This window comes from Plodia interpunctella, chromosome Z (assembly GCF_027563975.2).
Source record: "Plodia interpunctella isolate USDA-ARS_2022_Savannah chromosome Z, ilPloInte3.2, whole genome shotgun sequence".
In the NCBI taxonomy this organism is placed as follows: Eukaryota; Metazoa; Arthropoda; class Insecta; order Lepidoptera; family Pyralidae; genus Plodia; species Plodia interpunctella.
Genome location: NC_071324.2, coordinates 6,779,791 through 6,804,281, shown reverse-complemented (window position 1 = coordinate 6,804,281; position 24,491 = coordinate 6,779,791). Strand labels below are relative to the sequence as shown.

The 24,491-nt window shown below is 34.9% G+C and overlaps 1 protein-coding gene across 4 annotated transcripts in view; it reads left to right on the top strand.

The window, feature by feature from the left end:
- The window catches only part of pico, a 52,948-nt gene that overhangs the window by 23,501 nt on the left and 4,956 nt on the right, over positions 1 to 24,491 (top strand). For 2 of the 4 annotated variants that reach the window (XM_053767727.2, XM_053767729.2), the window contains exons 3-14: positions 11,260 to 11,349; positions 19,885 to 20,074; positions 20,472 to 20,608; positions 20,780 to 20,869; positions 21,168 to 21,402; positions 21,930 to 22,079; positions 22,375 to 22,566; positions 22,714 to 22,961; positions 23,096 to 23,188; positions 23,493 to 23,605; positions 24,049 to 24,140; positions 24,251 to 24,445. In XM_053767727.2, coding sequence (XP_053623702.1) covers positions 11,260 to 11,349; positions 19,885 to 20,074; positions 20,472 to 20,608; positions 20,780 to 20,869; positions 21,168 to 21,402; positions 21,930 to 22,079; positions 22,375 to 22,566; positions 22,714 to 22,961; positions 23,096 to 23,188; positions 23,493 to 23,605; positions 24,049 to 24,140; positions 24,251 to 24,445 — 1,825 coding nt within the window. Of the gene's footprint in view, positions 1 to 6,956; positions 7,162 to 11,259; positions 11,350 to 18,013; positions 18,665 to 19,884; positions 20,075 to 20,471; positions 20,609 to 20,779; positions 20,870 to 21,167; positions 21,403 to 21,929; positions 22,080 to 22,374; positions 22,567 to 22,713; positions 22,962 to 23,095; positions 23,189 to 23,492; positions 23,606 to 24,048; positions 24,141 to 24,250; positions 24,446 to 24,491 lie in introns of those variants that run through there. The other 2 variants (XM_053767728.2, XM_053767726.2) reach the window with 2 other exon arrangements.

Genomic DNA, 24,491 nt, shown 5'->3' with positions numbered 1-24,491 from the left:
ATTTTCCTCGTTGCAGCGAGTGAATGGTGCAATGGCGCGGTCGGCGATCAATACGACCGCGTCTCGCCGCCCGCGACCCCTACAAACCATGTACTACAACATAAATAAGCTATAGAATAGACACCTCATAACGATTATTTCTCTATTTATTTAAATTTAATTCACATCAGAGTTAAGTGCGTAGTTTACGCGCATTCATTGCATTGAAATTAATTAATTAATGTTAATTGTTTTGTTATTGCGGCTTCTTTTTCTTCTTTTTCTTATTCTTTAGCCTTTTTTAATCATCTTTTCCATTCCCGACATTGTGCTCTCTGGATCTAATTTGAGCTATCTTCCTCACGTCGCGTCGTCTTTCCACCGCTATTGTGGTCTTCCCTGAGGACGTTTTAGACCCCATGGTTTTCATACGAGGAGACGTTTGTATACTATTATTACAAAAAGGGTTTATGTGTTTGAGGGAATCTCCGAAACTACCGAACCGGTTTCAACAATTCTTTCACCATTTGAAAGTTACATATCCAGATTGTTAAATAAAATATAGCCATTTTATCTCAAAATTACCACGGGAGCGATGTCCCGAACGTAGTTTAACGCCCAGGACGAAACTATAAAAAACGATAATTTAATAAAAAAATATTAATAAAAAAATTGTATGACTAACTTATATCCACATTATTATATAAACGTCAGAAAAACCTTCTGCAATTATTAGGTCCTTACATATGAAATTGGCGTTTTGTTGTACTGGCCACTTTAATCACAAATTTCTCCTCTTTGGTTAGGAATTCCAAATTAAAATGTATACAGCTATTTATGTTTCGTTAACCGTCATTTATTTGGTTTTTTCTTCTGATTTTTCTGTTTGCGTCACTCAGTTTACAAAATGGAAAACTTGAAATATCGCGTTATTTACGAGTACGAGTTCCACCGTGGCACCAGTGCTCGGGATTTTAATCCACTTGAATCAAAACCTCACGAATTGAGTGAAGAAAACCGGCAAACGCGTGTCGACTGCTGCTTTACATTATTTAACCGCACAATAATGAAGGGTTTTTTAAATCAAATCATTACCTGTGATGAAAAGTGGATTCTCTAAGATAATCGGAAACGCTCATCGCCATGGCTGGACCCTGGCCAGCCAGCCAAATCCTGCCCCAAGCGAAAATTAACCCAAAAAAGTTACTAACGCTTACAGCGTTTGGTGGACTAGTGCCGGTGTCGTTCATTAAAGTTTTCTCAAATCTTGTCAACCGATTACGGCAGACGTCTATTGTCAGCAATTGCAATGGTATGTAATACTATGATGGAAAAGCTAGCTGCTAAACAACCGAGGTTGGTCAATCGCTCCACGACACTGCTGCTTCACGACAACGCTGCACAACAGACGGCTACCAAATTAGAGGAGCTTCAATTGGAATGTCTAAGACGTCCACCGTACTCCCCGGACCTTGCACCAACAGATTACTATTTTTTTCGATATTTGGATAACTTCTTCCAAGGGAAAAAATTTAACTCCAATAGGGCAGTCCAAACCGCCTTCAAAGATTTTATTGATTCCCGTCCGAATGGTTTTTTTAGTAAAGGGATCAATGAACTACCTATGATATGGCAAAAGTGCATAGATAATAATGGTTCTTACTTTGATTAAATAAATATATTAAAAAAAAAACTACTTTTTGTTCCTCCTATACCAAACGCCAGTTTCATATGTAAGGACCTAATACATTGTTTTATCATTCATACTTTTAGTCACATCGAATAGACCTCTTATACAACATAATGGGACGTGAAATCGGCAGAAACTCTTATTAAGCGTGGACAAAATCCGGCTACAACTCTAATAGCATAAATATCCCTACATGAATATGATTTTCGTAAACGTATAAAATTATACTCTCTAATGCAGCAAAAAATAGAACTCCCATAAAGACCTAGTAATCTCTCAATAATACATTACACATAGGTATTAATACCTATGTAATTTAGCTTTAGTTTAGAAATAGATCTTAATTGTCTTTTTTTACGTTTTTATTTTATTTTTATTTCACTGCCAGTTGGGTCTTTCTGTTACGTGCCAATTTCAATTAATTTAAATTCTTAAAAAATATATGTTTTACTTTAAGCAAAAAAAATATTTCTCTCTCTCATATGAGCATATTCTCGGTTTCTTCCTAGACGTTGAGCGTCGGAGCCCAGGGTCCGCTAAAATATAAATATCATTAGTAATATATAAAGTTTTCTTTTCAAATATTCAACAAATTTTCATGTTGTAGTAAATTTGGATGTTCATGTTTCGCTGTTGACGGTACATGCCCGCTTGTACCGTATTATATTATTTCTTCTAACTTATTTTATTCTAAACTTTCCATTTGAATATACTTTTCAAATGTAGAATACTTAATACAGAAATTTATATAAAAATAAATAGTACATCTATACTTAGCTTTCTATTTTTAAATATTGTATTTATACCGTTATGTTGTGTAGATAAATAAATAAATAAAATGTGTTGGTGGAAATTGTGCAAGCACTAGGTACGTGGGTGAAGGTTCACGGCTGTATACCGTAACAGCGTCGCGACAATACTGCAACTATGTCGTATTGACGACTCGCTCTCTCGTGGGCTCGTGACTGAGAATTTATTATGAACATATTTCTTGAATTTCTGAGTTCTGTGACTTAAGGAGCTGTAGGGATTGACACTGCTGTAAACATAAGCAATATATATATATATATTGCTTATGTATATGAATATCTATATAGATATTCATAAATTTATTATACAAAATAACATAATTATTTACTAAAGTTAAAAAAAGTTAGAGTATAGTCTAAAAATAGTATTATCTATTTTTAGATTTTATAAATTAAAAATTTCAATGTCTATGCTGTTTTCATTAGTATATTGATTATTTTTTATACGCTTTACAAAACATTCAACTAAGCCTTGAATTTAAAGTTTTATTTATAAGAAGCGAGTATAGAGAAAGATGAGCATAGAAAATTATGATTACACGGAACAGGCAGATACAGACAAGGCAACAAAAATAATCACAGACACAGACCATTCAGTGGCCGAGGCGAATACAGACCAAATTAATGGTTCGAACAAATCAAAAGTCCATGGCGCCATTTTGCAGCATTGTAGCAATTTTAACAGGTTAGGCGGAGGACATCAGCCACTTCGTCGGTCCAAATTATGCAACATCACGTCTTTATATCCAGGCCGTGGCGAATATCGCGATGATGGCCAGACAAAGTCATTTTTCATTCAGCAGCTATTAATGATATCACACTGAAACTGGTGAAAAGGTGTAGAAGGATGCTGGCTTGATGTTGTCAAATAGGATATGCGTGCTTATGGTCTGACTACTGTAACTATTGTACTGACTAAGCATACCGAAGACTGTGGCTTGGGTTCTAAAACCGAGAAAATGCTAGGTTTTGTGGTATTAGTTTCGTAAACACATGTACAACTTGTTACTTACCGGTACGAATACACCCGGAAGCTCAAATGTTCAGTGAAGAGAGTTCTCCTGTTGATTATGTAGGAAGAGTGTGAGCAATAATATTGTATCTTTTCTTTCTTATCAAGTTTTATATTACTTATCAAGTTTTACTGATGTTATTATTATTAAGACTTGATTGTGAGATTCAAATTGAAGTCACCTAAAGGCACTTGGACACACATATACATTACTTAATTATTACTTATGATAACTCTGGCAAAGTCACTCTAGTGAATTATAATAAACTTGTTAACTATACTCCATGACGATATATTGTCTTTAGCTAATAAATTGAAGATACCTATGAAACTACAGCGAACAAAGAAATACGTGCTAGCCATAGTGATGGGCTACGATCGTGATATTGACGTATTATTACTAACGAGCAAACGAATACGCACGTGGCAAATTTAATCATTATGTATTAAGCATTTTCTATATCATATCTAATAAATACAGCAGTTAACAGCTGGCGCCACCACCATAAAGGCGTAAAATGAGTATAGCAATATAAATTATGATATGGAAGAATACACACGATAAACGATTATTAGAGGTTTCTATAACATTTACAAATAAACAGCATAACCGCTTTGTAAACTACACACACTCATGTCATTGGAAAACAGTCGATTTGGCACTCCTTTAATTTATTTACTCCTGGTTTCATTTTGCAAATTGTAATTGTAACAGTAATAAAAACAGAAGTTTGCGATAGCTTAGACTTTACCTAGTCTCATGGGTTATCATTTATCTATTGGTCAAATTACAGTTGTACTTCTGTCTAGTCTCTATTATGGCCATCACGCAAAGGCAGACACACGAACACTCATATGGTGTTTATGACCACGCGCATTTTTAATTCTAAGTTAGCTCTCATACATTGTCTGATGTTTATGCTTAATACGTTTATAAGTGGGATGACAAAATTACCATTATACAGAATGTCATAGGTACAGAAATATCATTTTTACTTCTTATGCTGGTAAAGTTTACTACTACTACTCTACTTCGTATGGTGGTAAAGTTTACCAGCATACGAAGTAAAAATGATATTATAACCATTGGACTTATTATACATATAATATATGAACCATTGGACCAAACAAAAACTAAAAGTATGTAGTAAGTATATGAATGTACAACAAAAACTTACAATGGCAAGTGAAATGAGATCATCTATTATTAAAATAAAATAAGGGCCTTAGGTCTCTGGTGTAGGGTCTATTTGCAATTACAAAGGACATTGATAGCACCACCGGAAATACATACCAATAGACATCATAAAGAGAAAAGATTTGTATTTTTTTTAATTGTAATTAATAAACTCAAATACTACTGGGTCGATTTTCATGAAATTTTAAAACTTCAGAAATAATATTGGCTACTTACCTATTTATTATGGTATTACGCAAACGCAGCCGGGACGGCCCGCTATTATTCGACTATTTTAGTTACTAAATTATTCTACATACATTACTAGAATAAAATATAGTCTACAAATATAAAAAAATAGTCTACATACATTACTTAAGTTTTGAAAATGATAACTCATTTACATGCTCCGCCATAATTAAGTTAAGTTGCCTTGGGAATTGCTACGGCTCAGTTCTAAATAGATTCAGTAACAACCGATTTCTAAGTACTATAATCCAATTCAACGTTTACCACTTTATGGCACACCTAATAATGTACGCGATTAACCTCAATATTTTCAAAGCGCGTACGCATGTACACTGGCACAAAATTTGGAAATGTGTGTTTAACTCAGACAAAAAGATGAGGTGTCCAGGATTAAATTTTTACTGGCCACCGATAAAAAAGAAAGACATTGTTTTATTCTGGATTTAAAATATTTTTTCACACAATGACAGATACTAATATTCCCGCCGATTGCGTGTATGTGATATTTGATAAATGCATTGTTAATTTAGAAAAGTCAATATAATTTCATTTAATTACCACTACATAGTTTTATTTATTGCTGACCAAAGATTTTGGCCATCAAATATTTCTCTTACCCTAAAACGGTCATTATATTCGAATCATTATATTTGTAAATCATCAAATTAATCACACATTACATTTTACTTTAATATTTTAAGCGCGTATGCCCTAATAATATATAATGTCAAAAATGTACAACTAAAACTACATTCAAGTTAATTTTAAAAATCATTATTTACTTATTACAATAATCAACAGACAGTCAGATAATTCTAATAAAATAATTCAAATATCGATGCCTCAAGCATAGCCTAATATTTCAATGTTTATAAACACAGTCTTTGTAACGAGATGTCAGATTACTTGTAAGTAATCTGACTATATGCAAACTTTTGTAACCTTAGCCTATTGCTGATTATAACAATTGTACCTTTTAAAACGAATGATGTGGTTGTTATTGATTGTCATTCTATCAAATATTACATATCAAATATTACTACATAATAAAAAAGTTTGATGAATTAATTGCCCAATTACAATAGTAGGTACTACAAACATCAAAATATAATAACTTTCCCGCGAAAGTTTGGTGCACTATGAAGTATCGTTTCATTTTAAACTAGCTGATGCCCGCACCTTCGTTCGCTTGGCGGAACAATTTTCGGTAAGTAGTCAAAATTATTAGAGAAATTTAACTGTACAGATTTGTCTGTACAGTAACGCATCCTATACAGAAGATGTTCATATGACTGAAATATATATTTCCTATAGTTTAGCTGTACCATCGTCGTTCTCCATCAGGTGTTCCAGTTTTTAAAATCATTTATACCCAATATTTTGCCCAGGCTTAATATATATAGTATAACAAAAAAGTTTCAAATCCGTCCAGTAGTTCCGAAGATTAGCGTGTACAAACAGACAAACAGACAGACATACAGAGTATTTTTTTTCAAATTCTTTCTCTGTTACTATGACTTTATCCCCTAATTTTGTTTTTATGTAAATATATTCAATGTACAGGATTTTTTTTCTACTCTTTTATATGTATTTATTGATTTATAAATAGTTTTGGTTTATTTCAAATTTTATTATATGTATTAATTAGTCAATGACTAACTTATATTTTTAGTCATCATATGTTGTTTACTAAAGAACATATATACGTGTTATCTGCAGTGATTTAGCCCTGTAATGTGAGTCACAGCGTGAGACAACCGGAAGAATACTCATTCATGCTGTATCTCCGCCATTACAGTAAAATATTTGACGAATTTTCACAAGAAAATTGTGGCCCAGAAAGGTTTTCCGTGTCAGAAGATGAATTCGTCGTGTGACCTCCCACTAGAAGAAGACATGTTAGATGTTGTGACGTAACTCTTTTATATTTATCACTGGCATGGAGATGGCGTCACCCACGATCTCATCATCGCTTGTTTATTCACTTAATAGTCAGGCCGAAGCCGAACTCATTTAACAACATGATATCATTTGATGCTGCGGAGCGGCGGCGTGTATTCCTATATGGATATTGTGCAGTGCGGTGGTCTAAACTAAGTGAAGTGCTGTACTGTGGGAATTGACCGTTATTGTGGAGTGGCAATTTAACCTTGTTACTGATAAGTGCGAGTTGGATGTTCGTGAGATAACAAGCGGCCAGGCTCAGGCTGGATCCCAGCTGAGACATACATTCGAATGTCACAAGGTACATACAGCTTGTGCAATTTCTTTGCATTAAAAAGAAACTCGTTTAAACTCACTACAGTGGAGTTAAAACTTAAAACTGTATATTACGGGTCTGATGATATTTTTAAAGTTTAACAGCTTTTTGTTGCAATACAAGACAGTGCGGTGCAGTACATGGAATTTTATTATTAATATGACATGTGTTTCTGGCCGTAGTTATACATGCATATGTAGATTTGTTTATTTTAATCTGAAACCAATGTTTTATAACAGATGGCGGAATGCACAACTGCCTAAAAATGCAGTAGGTACATGTGTCAGTACACAAGTGTATTGCTACAATTTCGGGCAGATTTAAAGAGATTTATTTAAAAATTCTAACTTTATTTTATTTAAAATTATTATATGGTTTGGTTATTCGTTATTTATGTGTTCTCCATCATATAACTTTCCTATAAAACCAAGAATCAACAAATGATTGGGCTTAGATTAGGGATAGATGTACCTATGAAAATTCTTTATAAAAGCCTTCTACTTGCCTCATACAATTACTGCCAAACGAGAAATTATTGTGGTCATTACATCACTAACACAGGTCCTTCATAACGGTAAACAGCGTGTCGAAACATATGGGTTCAAGGCCAAAAATTGACACAAGGTCTATGCGTGTATGACAATAAAACTATTGCGTTTTATTCCAATGATAATAAATAACGCGTCACAAACAATGAGCAGAACTTTCCTCCAGTCTGGTGGGTATTTACTATTACAATACTCCAGTGCACTAATGCAATAAAAATTCTTTGAATTATCCTTCGAATCTAGTGAGAAAATTAATCAAATAATTTTACAAAGAATTCCTGCACACTACCTGAGTTCCTCTGTTAGAATTTCGAGAATTTCGTCCGTTGTAGAATTTTCCTATGAAATATCTACCTAACTTTCAATCTCCACTTAAAGACATTTCAAATATAACTCACTTGCTTGAAACTTTATGGTACTTTATTACTTTATATTACTTACATAGTTTTGATCGACATTTTACGTCATTGGATAGTTTTATCAGATAATTTGTTTTATTGCAAATCTCTGCATTATGTCGCGCGAAAGTCCAGCCCCAACATTTGCAGTGGTTTTAGTGTTATTATCGACAAAACACATTTTACAAAAGAGACGTACGACATGTTGGAGTATTAACAAACTTTATTTTTATCCTCTACATTATGAAACACTATGCTTTCTTGTAGATTATAATTATAAAATAATTTGAATTTTTGTATATCTTCATCGTCTTTGTCAAACGTATGATGTAGAGCCCGCATGCTCGCGTCGAATTGACTCCGTTCATTTATCTTCACTTGTACTATGCACTTTCCCCTAACAAAATGGAGTCTGCGGCGATTTCCAAACTATAGGCGACTATGGTCGCAACCCTATACCTGGCCATCAAAATTAAATAGCAACTCTTTATTATCAAAGCAATATCCACCGGGATGTTGAATGGTTCAGAACATAAAAAGTTGATGTAATTGTGGATGTTGGGCATTGTGGATCAGGCAGGGCCAACCTGCCCCGCTGTTTAATTAGGCAATGAGCCATGCATGGCAGAGAATGTTTGAGAAACACTTGTCTGCGGTATAGCTGTGATTCGGAGAAAGTGGCTGTAAGGCTGCGTGGTCTGTGTGTATTAAACATAATGAAATCGATAAGCATGATTCGTGCCCAATGGTACAAGGACAGCGACGTATGATTGATTAATTTGTTTAAAAGCAATAAGTATCGATTACATTATATAATATGGAGAATGTGTAGATTACAGTTACTGTTCACTTGAGATCGACACCTGTCATCACAGGGGTGTCGGCTTGTGGTAGTTGTGCGTTAGGGGATTAGGTTTATCTACCATTGACACGATCTTTGGCGCGAGACGATCGCCTCTGTTGAATGCCTAATGAACTAGTTTAGATGTGACGTTAGTAATGTCAGCATCATAACTCATACTTCAATATTACTTTTAATCAGGTCAGTAAAGTTTCATTTCGTCACGTTCACCAACTATATCTCACGGCTTCACGATCGAAGACAGTAAGTTTATAAATCGCTTCTCCTAAAGCGTTCTTAATATATTGCAATACAATAATATTTCATTTAAAAGATATGCCATAAAAATTACATCTCTGTGAAAATTTACGTAACTATTATATTTTCATATTATATATAATTACAATGCTTATCGAACTAGCTATTGAGTGTAATCACTATAGAGTAGTAAAAAAAATGTATATGTTTAATCAAAGTTAATAATGTATCAGCGAGGCTTAGAGACCAGGATTTACAGTGGGCTCTGCACTGCAATTCACTTCGTAAGATCTTGTGTATAGGTCAGATATTGTAATATTATTACGAAAATAAGCTAGGTATATGTTCTTATAGCGTTACGTAAATATTACATTGAAATAACTTTCCTTCCTTGTTATGATAACAAAAACTAACCATGTACAGAAGGGCCGATCTGGCCCAACGCGTTCCTAAAGCTATGATATCGTTCAAAAAAACCTATTCATTGGATTTTCCACTGTTAGTCGATACAAGCAATCAAGAAAGAGTGAAGTCATTCAACCATGAAGTGTTCCGTAGATTAAGTTTAACAGATATAATATTATAAAGAGTAACAAATAATTTTTCCAAGCAAAAAATATTTTGATTATTTTCAAAAGTTCTACCACTTTATCTTACAAAGTCACAGATGAAAAAGTTTTAGAAGTAGTAGTAATAGTAAGCCGATTGTCTATAATAATAGTAGTAGTAGTAAGCCGATTGTCTATAATAATACATTATAGACAATCGGTCCCGATAAAAACCTATTGGTAGACTATAGTTAATACTTTCAGTTTCATATATATTTAAATTCGAAATACAGTGGAAGACGGGCAGATAATGATCACGTATAAGGGTTTCATTTTTGACCGCCACGTATCCCTAAAGATATTAGGGACAGACAGCCAAGTGCTATAAATCATTTTTTTCATCACCAGATAAATTGGATATACTGTAGTTATAAAAAAAAAACTGAAGCATAGAAACTTCTCTTTAATAAAGCTATTTCTGCAAGAACGTTTTTATTGACAGTGTAATTCCGTTAGTTATCTATCATCGGATCTCGCTTTCACTTGCCTAGACCCTCTGCCCATTTCAATTCTGAAACAAATGGTATGAGAATAGGACTAGATATAAATAATTAAACACTAGAGGAAATCCGTATTAATTTCATGAAAATTGGAACTTAATATTTGAATTTTTATTTCAACTAGCAATCATACCTTTACATCGTGATTACAACGTCTGTTTAGACTTCAATGTTGTTAACAGCTATTGGTACCTACCATGGATTTAGTAAGTACTTGAATACCTACTAATTCCATGATACACAATTATTTTTACTACTTTTGTTTAACACTCGTGTTTTTGATTTCTACATTAATGTTTTATTGCTTTAGATTTTCTAATTATCTAAAGAAATAACATCGTATGTATTATTATAAACTAAACACTTCTTACCTTATCCCTTGAATGTCATACAATCTATAATCCCAATGGCAACCAAACATATAAGTCTTCCAATTTCTAAACCGCAACGAATCACGCTGTAGATCATAAATTACAACTTTAATAATGAGTCTGTGTGTTATTAAAATTTCTCTCATTACTTGCACATAATCTCATGCGTGACGCCTGATACCTGCGGGCGATGCAGGTTTTTGTCAAAGAGTTCTTTAGTTCCACAAAGAGATTGGAACATCTTTTATAAATAAATCCATACGTCTATACGATGAAATAAAATTTAATTGTTTGTAATTTCAAAATTACTGCGTTTTTTATTTTCGAATTTTTCTAAATAAAACAAGTCGCAGTAATTTTCCTTTTCACTTCTTCCACGTGGTTAGCAATTTTAATAGCGATTTGATCGGATGTTACATTGAAGTATATTATGTCAAAATGAGGGTTATTTTCATTACCAACATAATTGTTACTTTCAAAATTCAACAGCAGCGATGTCGCCCACACCGGGCAAGTTTGTAATTGAAATATAAACATTTGAACATTCTTTTTTTTTCAGATGGCGCTGGTAGAAGAAGCCGGCGCGGGCGCCGAAGACCCGGAAGCCCTGCTCAACGAGTGGTTGGGGGAACTCACCGTGCTTACTGCGGTCAGTAAATGCTGATAACTAAACACATCACAACAACAACAACACTACACAGATGACTGTACACTGACGAGTTTGTCCAATCTGAATCTCCTTGGCTGAACTCTCAAGAGAGTGGTATATCAGAGTCCAATTTCCCTTTTATTACTTCCATGTTTATCTGGGAGAATAAAAATAGCAGTTGCTTCTATTCTTGCGCAGATTTTAAAATTCGTATCCTGCAATTTTTTCTGAATCTCAAATTCGTCAATTTAAACACAAAGTTGACTAATCGAGGCTGTATTGTTCGATTTTTTTAACTTAATCAATTAGATCTCTCTGTATATGTATGTATAATTAATGTATATATTTTTTAAAATACAACTCAAAGGTGATCGTCATCTACAGTTGCAACCTCAACACTATTTCGTCATGAAATTTACAGAAATAAATCCGCTAATAAATCTATTGTAGATTAGAGAGAATTGATTCGATTACATATATAATTTTTATTTTATTTCTTCATCGGATATCTTTTGTTTTTGAAAGGCAAATCCACATAATTAGATATATTAAAATTTACGGAGCTACTCCTGGCGGTGGTGTATAAAAATTATCTAAGGTACCTATTGAAAATGTTGTATAGGTAAAGTAAACAAGAGTACGTATACTCGAAATATTAATTATAAGTCTCAAGTTTATTATGTAGTCATATTATATAGTCGAAACAGAAAAGCGTCCTACTATTTCTACCGCTAATCTCCATAAATAGAGGCTGGCCGTAACCGCGCGCCGAAGTCGTATATCATGTTGATAGAAGAGAATATACCTTCATTAATTAAATAAACAAAAACGAAAATACTGCAATATAAAAGGGAACATGCCGGATTGTGTTAAAAAAATCAAACACGTGTTTTGTGCAGCCGGCCAGACAGGTGCGCCCGCGCATATGGCCCCTGCCGCCATGATTTTACGTGCACGTCTGATCTAAAGAGAAATTATGTTGAATCGTACGAAATCAAAGCTAGGTATTATAATATTTTTTAATTTTATAAATATATATATGATGCTTTCATATGACATTCTGTAACTAAAATTCGCAAATGAATATTTCATAATCCCCATACTGCATTTTTGTTATATTCTGTTCTCTATTTATCTTTTTGGGACTCGTTAAAAGAAGTGGCATGGAGGCAGCTGCGTCCCATTTCGGGAAAAAAAATTAAGACGCACAACTAGCACGCGCTCGAGCTTTGAATTTCCTATCAAATATTATTTTAATTTATTCTAGAGCTTACTGAATCCGATTTTTTAATTGGATTCCGGAATTACTTTTACACGACTGTCCAAAAAAAAATAGCGTGAAAATTTTGCAGGTGCGTATTTTGACAACTGTTATTTTTTTCTAATTTGATAAATATATAAATAGTTATATACCAAGATATTGGAATATAACCTTTAGAAATATGTATCTAACCTTATAGATTACTTTATAAAAGTATACACTGTCAATATATCACCATTTTACTGCAATATGTGTATATTATACAACATATATAAATAGTTGAGGTTTGATTGATTTTGCTTTGATGGGCATTCAATGTTTGATGATTGGTGAACGGCCATCAAGCCGCAAAGGGACCGTTAGCTGATTCACACACAGTATAGCTACTGCGGTGTTTTGTCTAATGAGATTGATGTTGCTTAAATTTGTGATAAGTACACAGAAAATCTTTAGGTACATTGAATAGAATTTATTTGCTATTTCCAATTTGCATAACAATAATTTTCACTTTCTTGTTTTATCCTTTGAAATGTCTTGAAGATCTTATAAAGTTTGGAACTTTTCTTCGTCCCTCCTTTTTTTAAATACCATAATTGTTACCGCAGTTTCGCAAGAACTATACACGCAATAACTTCTTTTATCGATGTACATTATAACAATAATTTCTCAGATATTGACATTTTTTCCAATTATCTGAAGTCTACGAAAAGCAAAGTTGATGTTGAAATAGGGGATTTTTTATCTTAACCTTATGTCTTATAATTTTATCTTCTTTTTTCTATCTTTAACTTTGTTGAACATAGTTTAATGTTGATACTTATTAATGATGGGCTTCTAGTTAAGTTGTCATAATGTTTGTTAACACGTAATTTTCGCTTTAATATTATTATTATATACATAGTCGGCACTGTTTGGTCTATTATATTGTAAACTTTTATAACTATTTTTTGTCTTTTGTGCCAAAATAAATGAAAAAAAAAATTGCTTTATGGTCAATGATCCGTGATGATACCAGGTTGACATATACTGATTTGGGACATACGCATGATCATTATTTAGATCTAGAAATGAAAAATGAAATATCTACTTGAATGTAATGTATAAAAAAGTTAAACTTTCGTGTTTCTTCTTTCTTCTTTGTATGCTATTGAGTGTTGCACACATTTATCAGCCAAACGAGTTGAAATCTGAGGACTCATCTATATAGTTGCATTGTGTATGCATACTAAAATACCTTTTATTAAATAAAATAATTTAATGTCATAACTTTTCGGCAGGTGAAGCCGAACGAGGCCGAGCAAAGGCCGAGCGAGGTGCATTTTCGATTTTAATATTCAAGATGCAAATTCACCGATTTGAGTATATGCGCTTCAGATGCAATATACAATTTCCAAGAGCTCGACTCTTTTAATTTTACGTGAATTAAATGATAATTTCTTTATTTATAATCAATTCTAACGAAAAATCATAAATGCGAAATTCTGTCTGTTTGTTCGCTTTCATGGCTACCGCATGACTAACCGCTGGACCGATTTTAATAAAATTTGTACTTAAGTTACAATACGAACACGGACCGATTTTTACGAAATTTGGTGTGTATATAGATGCACACAAAATTTTATTAAATATATTTATAGGTCCAGCGGTTTAGCCGTGAAAGCGAATTTCGTTCTATTAAAGACCCCCGCTCAAAGGCTTTTTAAACGTAGACATAGATTTTTTTTTCAAAATTCTACCCAAAATGTACTATAATTTGGGGTTATAGTTTATATGCAAAACATGTCTATTCCGATTTCGCTGAGAAATTCGCGGGCAAAAGCTAGTGGAATCGTGAATCTACAAAATCGACTAACATTGCATACACTTTGGTAGAAACAATAAGCACACACAACACTGGTCAAGTACCATTCATTTTAATTTTAGTAGAATCATGTAAGACATATTATTATATCAAACAGTCAAATAAAAAAAAACGATCTACATAAAGAAAAGTACGTGAGTACTTAGTTTGCTACGTAGATCGCGTTCGTTTTGTAACTTAAGTACAAAGAAATTGTGTTGTAATTGTGTATACCACTCCATAATTATTTTGGAACAAATTTAAATTGCTCGTTTATTAACAGCAACAAAGAAATAAAATTTGAGTCCTTAAGTAGCTATCGGTATATAACCCAACAATAAAGCCCGGCTCACATCTGCGCGCGCGCAGGTGCTAGCCTGCACCACCTGTTGTCTGTTTTTTGTGCATCTTTCCATAATCTGTCCCGTATAACTACTTCAGAAAGCGCAAATGTGCCGGAAAGTGAATATTTTAGAGGCAATTTTAAATTGTGTTTACGTAGGTAGTTGTGGAGATTTGATCTTTGCCTCTTCATCTCCTCGAATCTGACGCAAACTGCACTTCTTTAAGTGCTATAACTATTTTCATAGTAGTGTTTTTATAGTAGTAGTTCAACCAAGTTGAGTGATAAATCCTCACTTTCTTATTTTGCCACAATAATAATAAATAGTTTATAGATCGGTGGCGAGATAACTCCAGGAGAGCCACCATCGTTAGTGCGGCCATTGTCATGTTTAAACAAGCAAATGACATAGAGAACAAATGAGACCCCAAGATGTGCTGATTTGATGTCGTCAAGGATATGCGTGTTAATGATCTGACAAAGGATGCCAAAAACAAAAGTAGAAAAACGAACACTGGGCTCGAACGCGCTCTAGAGGCGAATGCAACCGAGAATTCACTCGAATTAGAAAGCGAGCGAGAAAGATCCCCGGTTAGGTAGGGTCATAGGTTAGATTGCCGCTATTGAAGTCCCGAATTTTTTCATTGCGTTATTTAAATCCCATAATAATACACAAACGCAATTTTGCAGACTTTAAGCAAACATTTTTATTTATTTGTTACCACGCCTTAAGTACCCTATGAAATCTCTTTTGAACTTCAAAATCATTCCATTGAAATCGAAATGAATAACCGTTTTAATTATTCATTTCTAAAATTGACAGCGTTTAGTCATGTACTGAGCCAATAAAACATGTTCTAAATAACTATAAATATAAATTGTCTATATGTATCATTGTGAGTGCGTGATCGTGAACTTCTTGGAATACCACTCCCAAGTTTGTAAACAATGGAAACTGAAAGGAGTGATTATATTTTTTATGAAAGTGACGTCATCGATAGCTGAAAAGGTAAATTAAATATTAACTCCTAGTTACTTTAAATTTATTTATATACTAGTACTGATGCCCGCGACTTCGTTCGCGTGGCCGAATAATTTTTGATAAGGAGTTAGTTATTACAGAAATTTAACTGTACAGACAAAGCGTAACGATACCTATACAGAAGATGCTCATACGACTGAAATACATATTTCCTATAGTTCATCTGGACCATTATGGCTCTACTTCAGGTGTTCCAGTTCTTCGTTTTTATACAGCAACAGGAAATGCTCATCAAGCTGAACAACTTTTGTTAAGGCGTCATTTCTATAATTCCTATAGTTTCGCTGGACCATCATGGGTCTGCATAAGGTATTCCAGACCTTCGATTTTTTTACCTCAACAGAAAATGCTCATCAGGCTAAACAACTTTTTGTAAGTCGTTATTTCTATATTTCCTATAGTTTAGCTGTACCATCATGGGTCTACAACGGGTGTTCCAGAAAGTTCCAGAAGACAAAACCACAGCCTGATGACAGGCTGTGGTTTTGTTGCGCCGCTTCTTGTTCACCTGCGCTTTGGAAGCCAGCAGTAGACTTAGTTTAAGTAATTTTTTGACGTCTAAAAGTGATGTATATCATCCTAAATTGAATAAAGAATTTTGAATTTGAATTTGTGCAACTTTTGTTAAGGCGTCATTTCTATATTTCCTATAGTTTACCTGTACCATCATTGTTCTCCATCAGGTGTTCCAGTTTTCAAAATCATTTATACCCTATATGTTGCACAGGCTTAATAGCTATATAACAAAAAAGCTTCATTCAAATCCGTCCAGTAGTTCCGAAGATTAGCGTGTCCAAACAGACAGACATACAGAGTTTTTTATTTCAAATTCTATCTCTGTTACAATAGCCTAATTTTGTTTTTCTTTGTAAATATATTCAATATACAGGAAAAATTTTTCTACTGTTTTATTATCTGTATTGATTTGATTTTCATATTATAAACCGGTGAGAGCCATAAAGTTAATCAGTTTGGGGTGTAGGGTGGAGCTGCGGTTCGCGGAAAAGTAGGACAAAATGAATGTAGGTCATTGTGCTATGAAACAGGGCATAGTTGCTAAATAAATAAACAGTAATATATGTTAACAAATGTTAAAAGTAACATATATTGTATATACATCCTTATCTTTACATATTATATAAAGTACTCCCCCTGTCGTCTCTGTTTGTCTGTACGCGCGATAAACTCAAAAACTATAGGATGGATTTTTGTACGGATTTCACAATAGATAGTGTGATTTCTGAGGAAGGTTTAGGTGTAGAATTTATTATGCCGCTATTTTATACAAATTGACTAAACTAGATTAGAATTATTATTTTTTTTTATTTATTTATCTTGCAATCAACAGCACTTGAACAAAATTACATTTTATCTTACAGTGTTAATCTTAATGCCAATTACAGATTCTTGTTTTGTAAATTAAAAAGTTATAAACAGCTTAGAACAGAAAGGAAAGAAAAACAATAGACAAACATGCATGTTGCCTAGTTAGTGTGGGACCAATTGTATAAGCAATGTAGCAAAGTTTTGTTTATTTAATAAATATCATTTCATTTTATTTCAAACAGGGACGCATCACGTTACGTGTGTAATGGGTATAGACTATCACATTATATGTGTGTAATAGGTATACTAATCAATTATACCAATGAAATTATCTGTTACGTAGGATGGAAGAAATAAGTTTTTTAAATACCGCTTTGGTCTTAACCTGGACTTCACAGCTACGATGACTATGATATAGCAAGTAGTGTTATAATGCATTTACGTCGAAATTTAGAATTTCCAAGTTTTTTTCACGTAAGTAGTATATAATATTTTACAATTCATTTCTGTCACTTATCCTCGGTCGTGAACTCACCCTCATCCACCCAGTCGTGCGGGGTTTTGAATTGTACGCTACCGGAATCGGGTTGTACCGAAATCCCGGATGCGAGTGGCTGTGTGCTACGGATTGAGCGTAAATGGGTATGTGTGCGTGAGTTCGGGCTTCGGGCACCCCACAGTTCGGGCTCGGTCAGCCTCGGCAGGGATCCGACTCGGGAACAAGGGGAACACACACACCCGCAGCCCTCTCATCTTGTCAATCTGGAATCCTACTATACATAGCGGGCTCGCACACGTGCACAGTCCACAAAACGCAGTCGGTTTGCTTGGCGTGGCGCCCCCCCTGCGCCGTACTGCCTGCCCTGCAAGCGCTCATGCCGCATTTTGTAACGCTACTCGCTCGACTCGACCAATCTAGTTGTATCCAAGACAGCGTACGGCTTAACGCGTTTCGTGGCCGACAGCTCCTTACCTTTTGTGATCTAATATTTACAGTAAAACTAAGTAAAGCCATGAACACAATGTTTTGTAATAGTGAATGGATGAGGACATCGTAGTGTGTAAAATAGTGAGCCGCTCGTGCGCAGACTCTGGTCAAAGTGGAATTAATAACAATATCGTTCACGTTCATAACTGTGAAATGTAATGGTTTTAATTTTCAATTGACAGAAACCTCAATTTCTTGTTAACAAATCCGACTTCCTTGCTTTGTTATTTGACGATGGCGAAAGAGCCGTGTTAAAACTTCAATTGGGTGTGCATTGCCGGGCTTTGCGCGTTTAGTAACTAATAGCGCGAAGTGCTGGCTCGTGAGTCATAGCAAGTTGCGATGTGAACGAAATGACGGAGTTGCCAATGAACGAGCCAGGCAAGTGGCATCGCGGCGGGTTCTTGTCCAGCCTGAATAGGAGTTTCAGACTCGCCAGTGGAAAGTCCAGAAGTGTCAATAGTTCTCCGGTAGATAACAAATCTATCGAACAAACTATAAAGATGTCCTCGACGGTATGTAGCACAAAAGATATATAACAATTTAATTTCAAAATATAACATTTAAATATGGTTTCTCTATCTTGAGTAACGTGTTAAGAAACAATAACCACATACATACAACCCACACAAGTATCAGCTGTACGATTCTCATAAGTTTTAAAATTAGTCTACTGATTAAGAATGGACGTATCTCAGTTAGGTCATTGGACTCTACAGTATAGTGCTGCAGATAATGAATCCAAATAGTGAGAAATGCAATGAGAGTGGAGAAGCCGCCTTCGTTATTTATAGAATTAGTCACATTATAAATACAGCAAATTTATTATTATGTAGTAAGTACTTACATTGATGTAAGCAAGTATCATCATAAAGATATCAACTCATTGTTTGATAAGACAATGCATTTCCAACCATGTTTTGGGATGTTGACTTGTCCCGAGTACTAATGAATTCTTGACATATACGGGCTTTCATTCATATTCATGGCATCCTCTGGACACTTTTATGGATTAGGATTAGTTTCCTGGGACTCATTAAGCGTGGTTGAATATATAATTAATGAATGGGCAAATGTGTGAACTTTGCATTAAAAACATCATGTAATGTTAGATTTAAGAAATGTTAATAAATAAATAAATAAAAAAATCCTTAAAATTGCTTTACGTGTAAGCTTGATACCTACTTGTATCTATCGCTAATAAAGACTTTTATCCAATCCAATTTTTTGTGCAATAGTTGAAACTATAAATTGAGATCACAAATAAAATCTGTAAAGATACCTAAACTGCGGGCAAAGGGCGAAGGACAATATATACCTGCATACAATGAGGGTATTCCAAAGTTTCCTGACTTGGCTTTACCCGCCAGATGGCGCTAGTTGAACCGCTGTTGGACTGTCAGTTGACTTGACCAGATGTGTCAAATCCTTGATAAAATGCAACACTCCGTTGGAACCTACGCCTTGGTACATACTGACTACTGGTGGTGTGTGTTAGAAAACTTTCATAATGTGTACAACTGTTAAGACAAATAAAGGTTCGGTAGCAATACTGGCCAATCACAAAAATAAAAGAGCAAGTGAGCAATGTATGTATACCCTGATGCTTTACGAATGTATGAAAATGAAAACTAGTGGTATTTTATTATATCACTGACACATCTCGTTTTCCATACAAATAATGAGCATATTTGTATTACTGAATCAATATGCTCATAAACCTTTTCTCTTCCAGGGGCTAAATTCCTCCAACGAAGCATCAACGGCCTTGCGGCCGCTAGAGATAGTGGCGCCTCGCATCGACACCTATCGTTTCTCTATGGCCAACTTGGAGGAGACCCAAGACGCAGATCTGGACGCAATCCTGGGGGAACTCTGTGCGCTCGACTCAGAATACGATGAAGAGATATCCAGAGTGTCATCTGGTAAATCAAAATTCATCTTCAAAATATTCCTTATTCGTTCGTTTCTGTGTCGGTTCGTTCACTTTAAAAAGGAAATGAATAAAATTAATCAACTATAGAATAGTATAAGTTGTACTTATATAAGTACAACATATCGTGGTGATAAAAATAATAATAGGTACCTACTCGACTAAATATAATCCACCGACAATTGTTTTCCTGTTTTAGGGTTTATTAACAAAATGTTACATTAACAATTGATAAATCTTACTTATCAAGTGAAACCATTATTTTTTGTTTTAGCTATTTTTATTCTAGTACCTTTGATTACGTATAGTATGAGTAGACTTATCAGCCACTGGAGCAAGCTAGAGCGACTTAACCACTACCGCTTCTAATAGTACAATGAAAATTTCAGGGTTCCCATCTGGCTCCAAAGAAAGTAGTGGCGGGGAAGGTTCCCAACGACAGGATTGCGCCAAGGAATGTGCCGAGAGAGCTGGCAGTATAGCTCGCACAGATTCACCGGACAATGATTCAGCTTTCAGCGATACTGTAAGTTAATATTATTGCCCAAAATAAATCCGTCTAAGCTAATAATTATAAATGGGAGTATTTCATTTGTGTCAGTTGTATGAGGATAGTAGGTAGTGCTCACCAATCTAACAACCGAGATATGTATACCCTACAGTGAACTTTACTGACACTATCTAAACGTGATTGCAGGTATCTATGCTGTCCAGCGAATCGTCTGCGTCCAGTAATACTAGTTCCAAGTGCAAAGCCTTGAAATTGAATCTCCATGATACTCAGAAGGTATGTTTTGATAGTTATACAAACCGTCTACAGGTAATAACTCGTATAGTATAGTATAGTGTAGTGTAGTGTAGTGTAGTGTAGTGTAGTGTAGTGTAGTGTAGTGTAGTGTAGTGTAGTGTAGTGTAGTGTAGTGTAGTGTAGTATAGTATAGTAATATACGTTAGTAGTGGGTAAGCACATGTTAAGATAGAAATAATTAAGTTATACTTGCAATATTCTACCGTATTGGCAAAGTTAACAAAATAAATTTGAATCATAAGACTTTCGCTATTAACGAATATAAAACATTTTCTAGGACGCCAGTTTTCAGCAAAAGGCCGACAAGATAAAGTTGGCCCTGGAACGAATGCGAGAAGCAAATGTGAAGAAACTATTCATCAAGGCGTTTTCTATGGATGGGTCCTCTAAAAGCTTGTTAGTGGACGAGAAGATGACGTGCGGCTACGTGGCGCGCCTTCTGGCCGACAAAAACCACGTCACCATGGAGCCCAAGTGGGCCATTGTGGAACACTTGCCCGATTTACACATGGGTACGGAAATTTTAATAAAACTGTCCTTGATATTATCTAGCCATAGACACAGAATGGAATAATTCCACGTTCAAAACTCAGGGCTTTGTAGGATCACTACATAGTGATCCTACAAAGCCCTGATAGCTGACAGACAATAATAGTATTCCCAAAGAGGGATGAAGTCAAGTGTTCGTTTGTAAAATCACAGCTCAATCTTTCAAAATTTAAGGTTATTTTTTACCACACTGCCTAGATTGATACCGTGAATACGCAATTATACGAGAGAGATAAAAAGCCCGATAGGTTTCTTTATTTAACTGCCACTACCTCCATTTAAAATGATCATCATAGAACAAAAGGTTACACTACAACTGGTTATATCCTTATTTTTTAGTGTTTTATAACAAATGCGCTTTTTGTATTTTTTTATTATTTGGTCACTTTGGAAAGCACCACAATTAAGATCACAATGGACTGTTAAAATTCCATTGATATCATGATTATGGTCTTTACGAGAAAATAACGGCATTTTTGTTTGTTTCCAGAACGTGTATACGAAGATCACGAAATGCTAGTTGACAATCTAATGCTGTGGACTAGGGAGTCCAAAAATAAAATTTTGTTCGCTGAGAGACATGATAAAATACATCTATTCCAAACACCAGAAAAGTTTTTATTGACTGAAGATGATAGAGGTATGTAAACTTGTTTGCGTTCACCTGATTATGATGGGATTCTCTGTTAAGTCGACTCTTCAATCGTCACTGTTACTTCCTAGAATCGTATTGCCATTAAGTTTCGCTTCCCATGACAGGTAATGACACCAGACAACCTTCACCAGAACTCTCTTTTTAATATAATTAAATGAAAATATATTACTTATACTATAAGTCATCATCCCCATTATCGTATATGTAGTGTTCTATTGTCAGAATTTCACCATTTTCAAGCCTCGACTATAGCTAATCAGTCTTTTTCACAATTGCAAAGGTTGGTCGAGTGAACATGATGAACATTCAAGACAGGTGATCATAGAAGAATTCTTCGGTCAAAGTGGTGGGACTGTGAGCACTGTGCCCTCCATCTCCGGGCATCCTGTGCCCCCCATGGAGGGGCCACTATATTTAAAAAGCGATGCGAAAAAGGGATGGAAGAAATACCACTTCGTGCTAAGACCATCAGGTTTGTAACCGGATAGTGCAATATGTGTGGCCACACGTGAAATTTCTTTTTTTAACTATTTGCATTGCGAATCGGCTTGGCGAATATTATGTTTCCCATGTAATTTTCCTTTTGTTATTATAATATAACTGTGTTTGTCCCAATTAGGACTGTACTACTCACCGAAGGACAAAGTGAAGACGCTTAAAGAATTAGTATGCTTGGCTACCTTCGACACCAACGAGGTTTACCTGGGCCTGAACTGGAAGAAGAAATACAAATCTCCGACAGATTTCTGCTTCGCTATCAAACATCCGAGACTTCAACAACCAAAGAGTGTAAAATTTATTAAGTTCCTATGTGCTGATGATCAGCGTACCCTCGAGCGATGGGTAACCGCGATGAGGATAGCAAAGGTAAGAATGACCGTATGTCAAACGAAATAAATTATCAATTAATAAAGAAAAAAATCTGCTAAGAGTAATTTTTGCTATACTAAGTAATTGGTTCAGTTACCCCCAACAGCAGATAAATAAGTTTTTTGTTACAGCACGGAAGACAGTTATTGGAAAATCACCGATCATTGATAGAAGAGCTCACGCAAGAAGACCTAGATCATTTGGCACACGCACGATCATGTTCTGTGAGTATTTATCGCACTAGCTCTTTGATAAGCTAATGTAGCGACATCAAGATAATATTTATATAGTTTCAATAGGTTTTAGAACTATTTTTCTTTGTTTTAATAACAACAATGGCTTCATGAATTTTGGTGTCCTCATTCCACGGCGGCATATCTACCATCCAATAAATAAAATGTATCTTCCGTCATGTTAGATCTGTAGATTAAAAGCAAATTGGGATTAAAACAGGCGTGATAATAAACGAGACATGAAATTATACAATGTTATGTTTCGTGCAATAACTGGCATGTTGCTGGTTGTCAGATATCGTCAATCCCGACGAAGACGAATGGCTCCACCGCGGCCGGGATCAGCAGCCCGGCGCAGTCTAGCTCCAGCAACGCCAGTGTTGCCAACTCCGACATTAGCAGCGGAAGGTATGATCTTGAAATGTTGATATAATTTGCCATTTCATTTAACCTTTTTGTTATGTTTATTATGCTGTGCGATTAGTTGTCAATTTTATACAAATGCGAATATTATAATGTCTTCATCCATGTCTGTTATGCATATCAATTAATAAATAGTACCCTATATCACTCTGAAATAATGTATTTTTAGAATTACTAAAGAAGTGTAATTTTTTTGGTACTTAAAATTCAGTTTCTGATATATAAATTAATAGGTTTAGGTGAATTACACATATATAAATTAAGTAATTTATATATGTGTAATTCACCTAAACCTATTAATTTGTACTTGTTACTTGCATGCGCTTGGTTTTACTTATACTTAAGGCATGGCGAATCCCCAAAATATAGCAAATTAATTCAATATTCATGAAAGTGTAAATGTTGATAAACTGAATGAATGGTGGCAGGCACTCGCGGGCGTCCTCGTCGAGTTCCAGTGGCTGTCTGTCGGACGGCGGCACCGCTTCAGAAAGTGCTTTCGATTGTGAATTTCCCATGGGTATGTTAATCTAGTTTTATATTTATATCAGTAATATACTCAAGCCGACCTATACCTAGACTTCTTTCTAACGTACTTAAGCATTTGTAAATATAATTTTTAATTTACAGGAACTATAAAACGCAAGCCTTCAATGAAACCAAACATTCCTTTGACGTGGATGACGCGTCAGCTAAAAGAGATGGCAGAGAAAGGAGGAGAGTGTGAGGGAGAGGACGAAGGCGGTGGTGACGGCGGCACACTTACCCGGCGTCCGCGCACCTCGCGGGTCGACGACTCCACGCTCAAACGTCATCATAGCATCGGTAAGCATGATGATTAGTTAGGTATACCGATTAAAGCATCTGATAT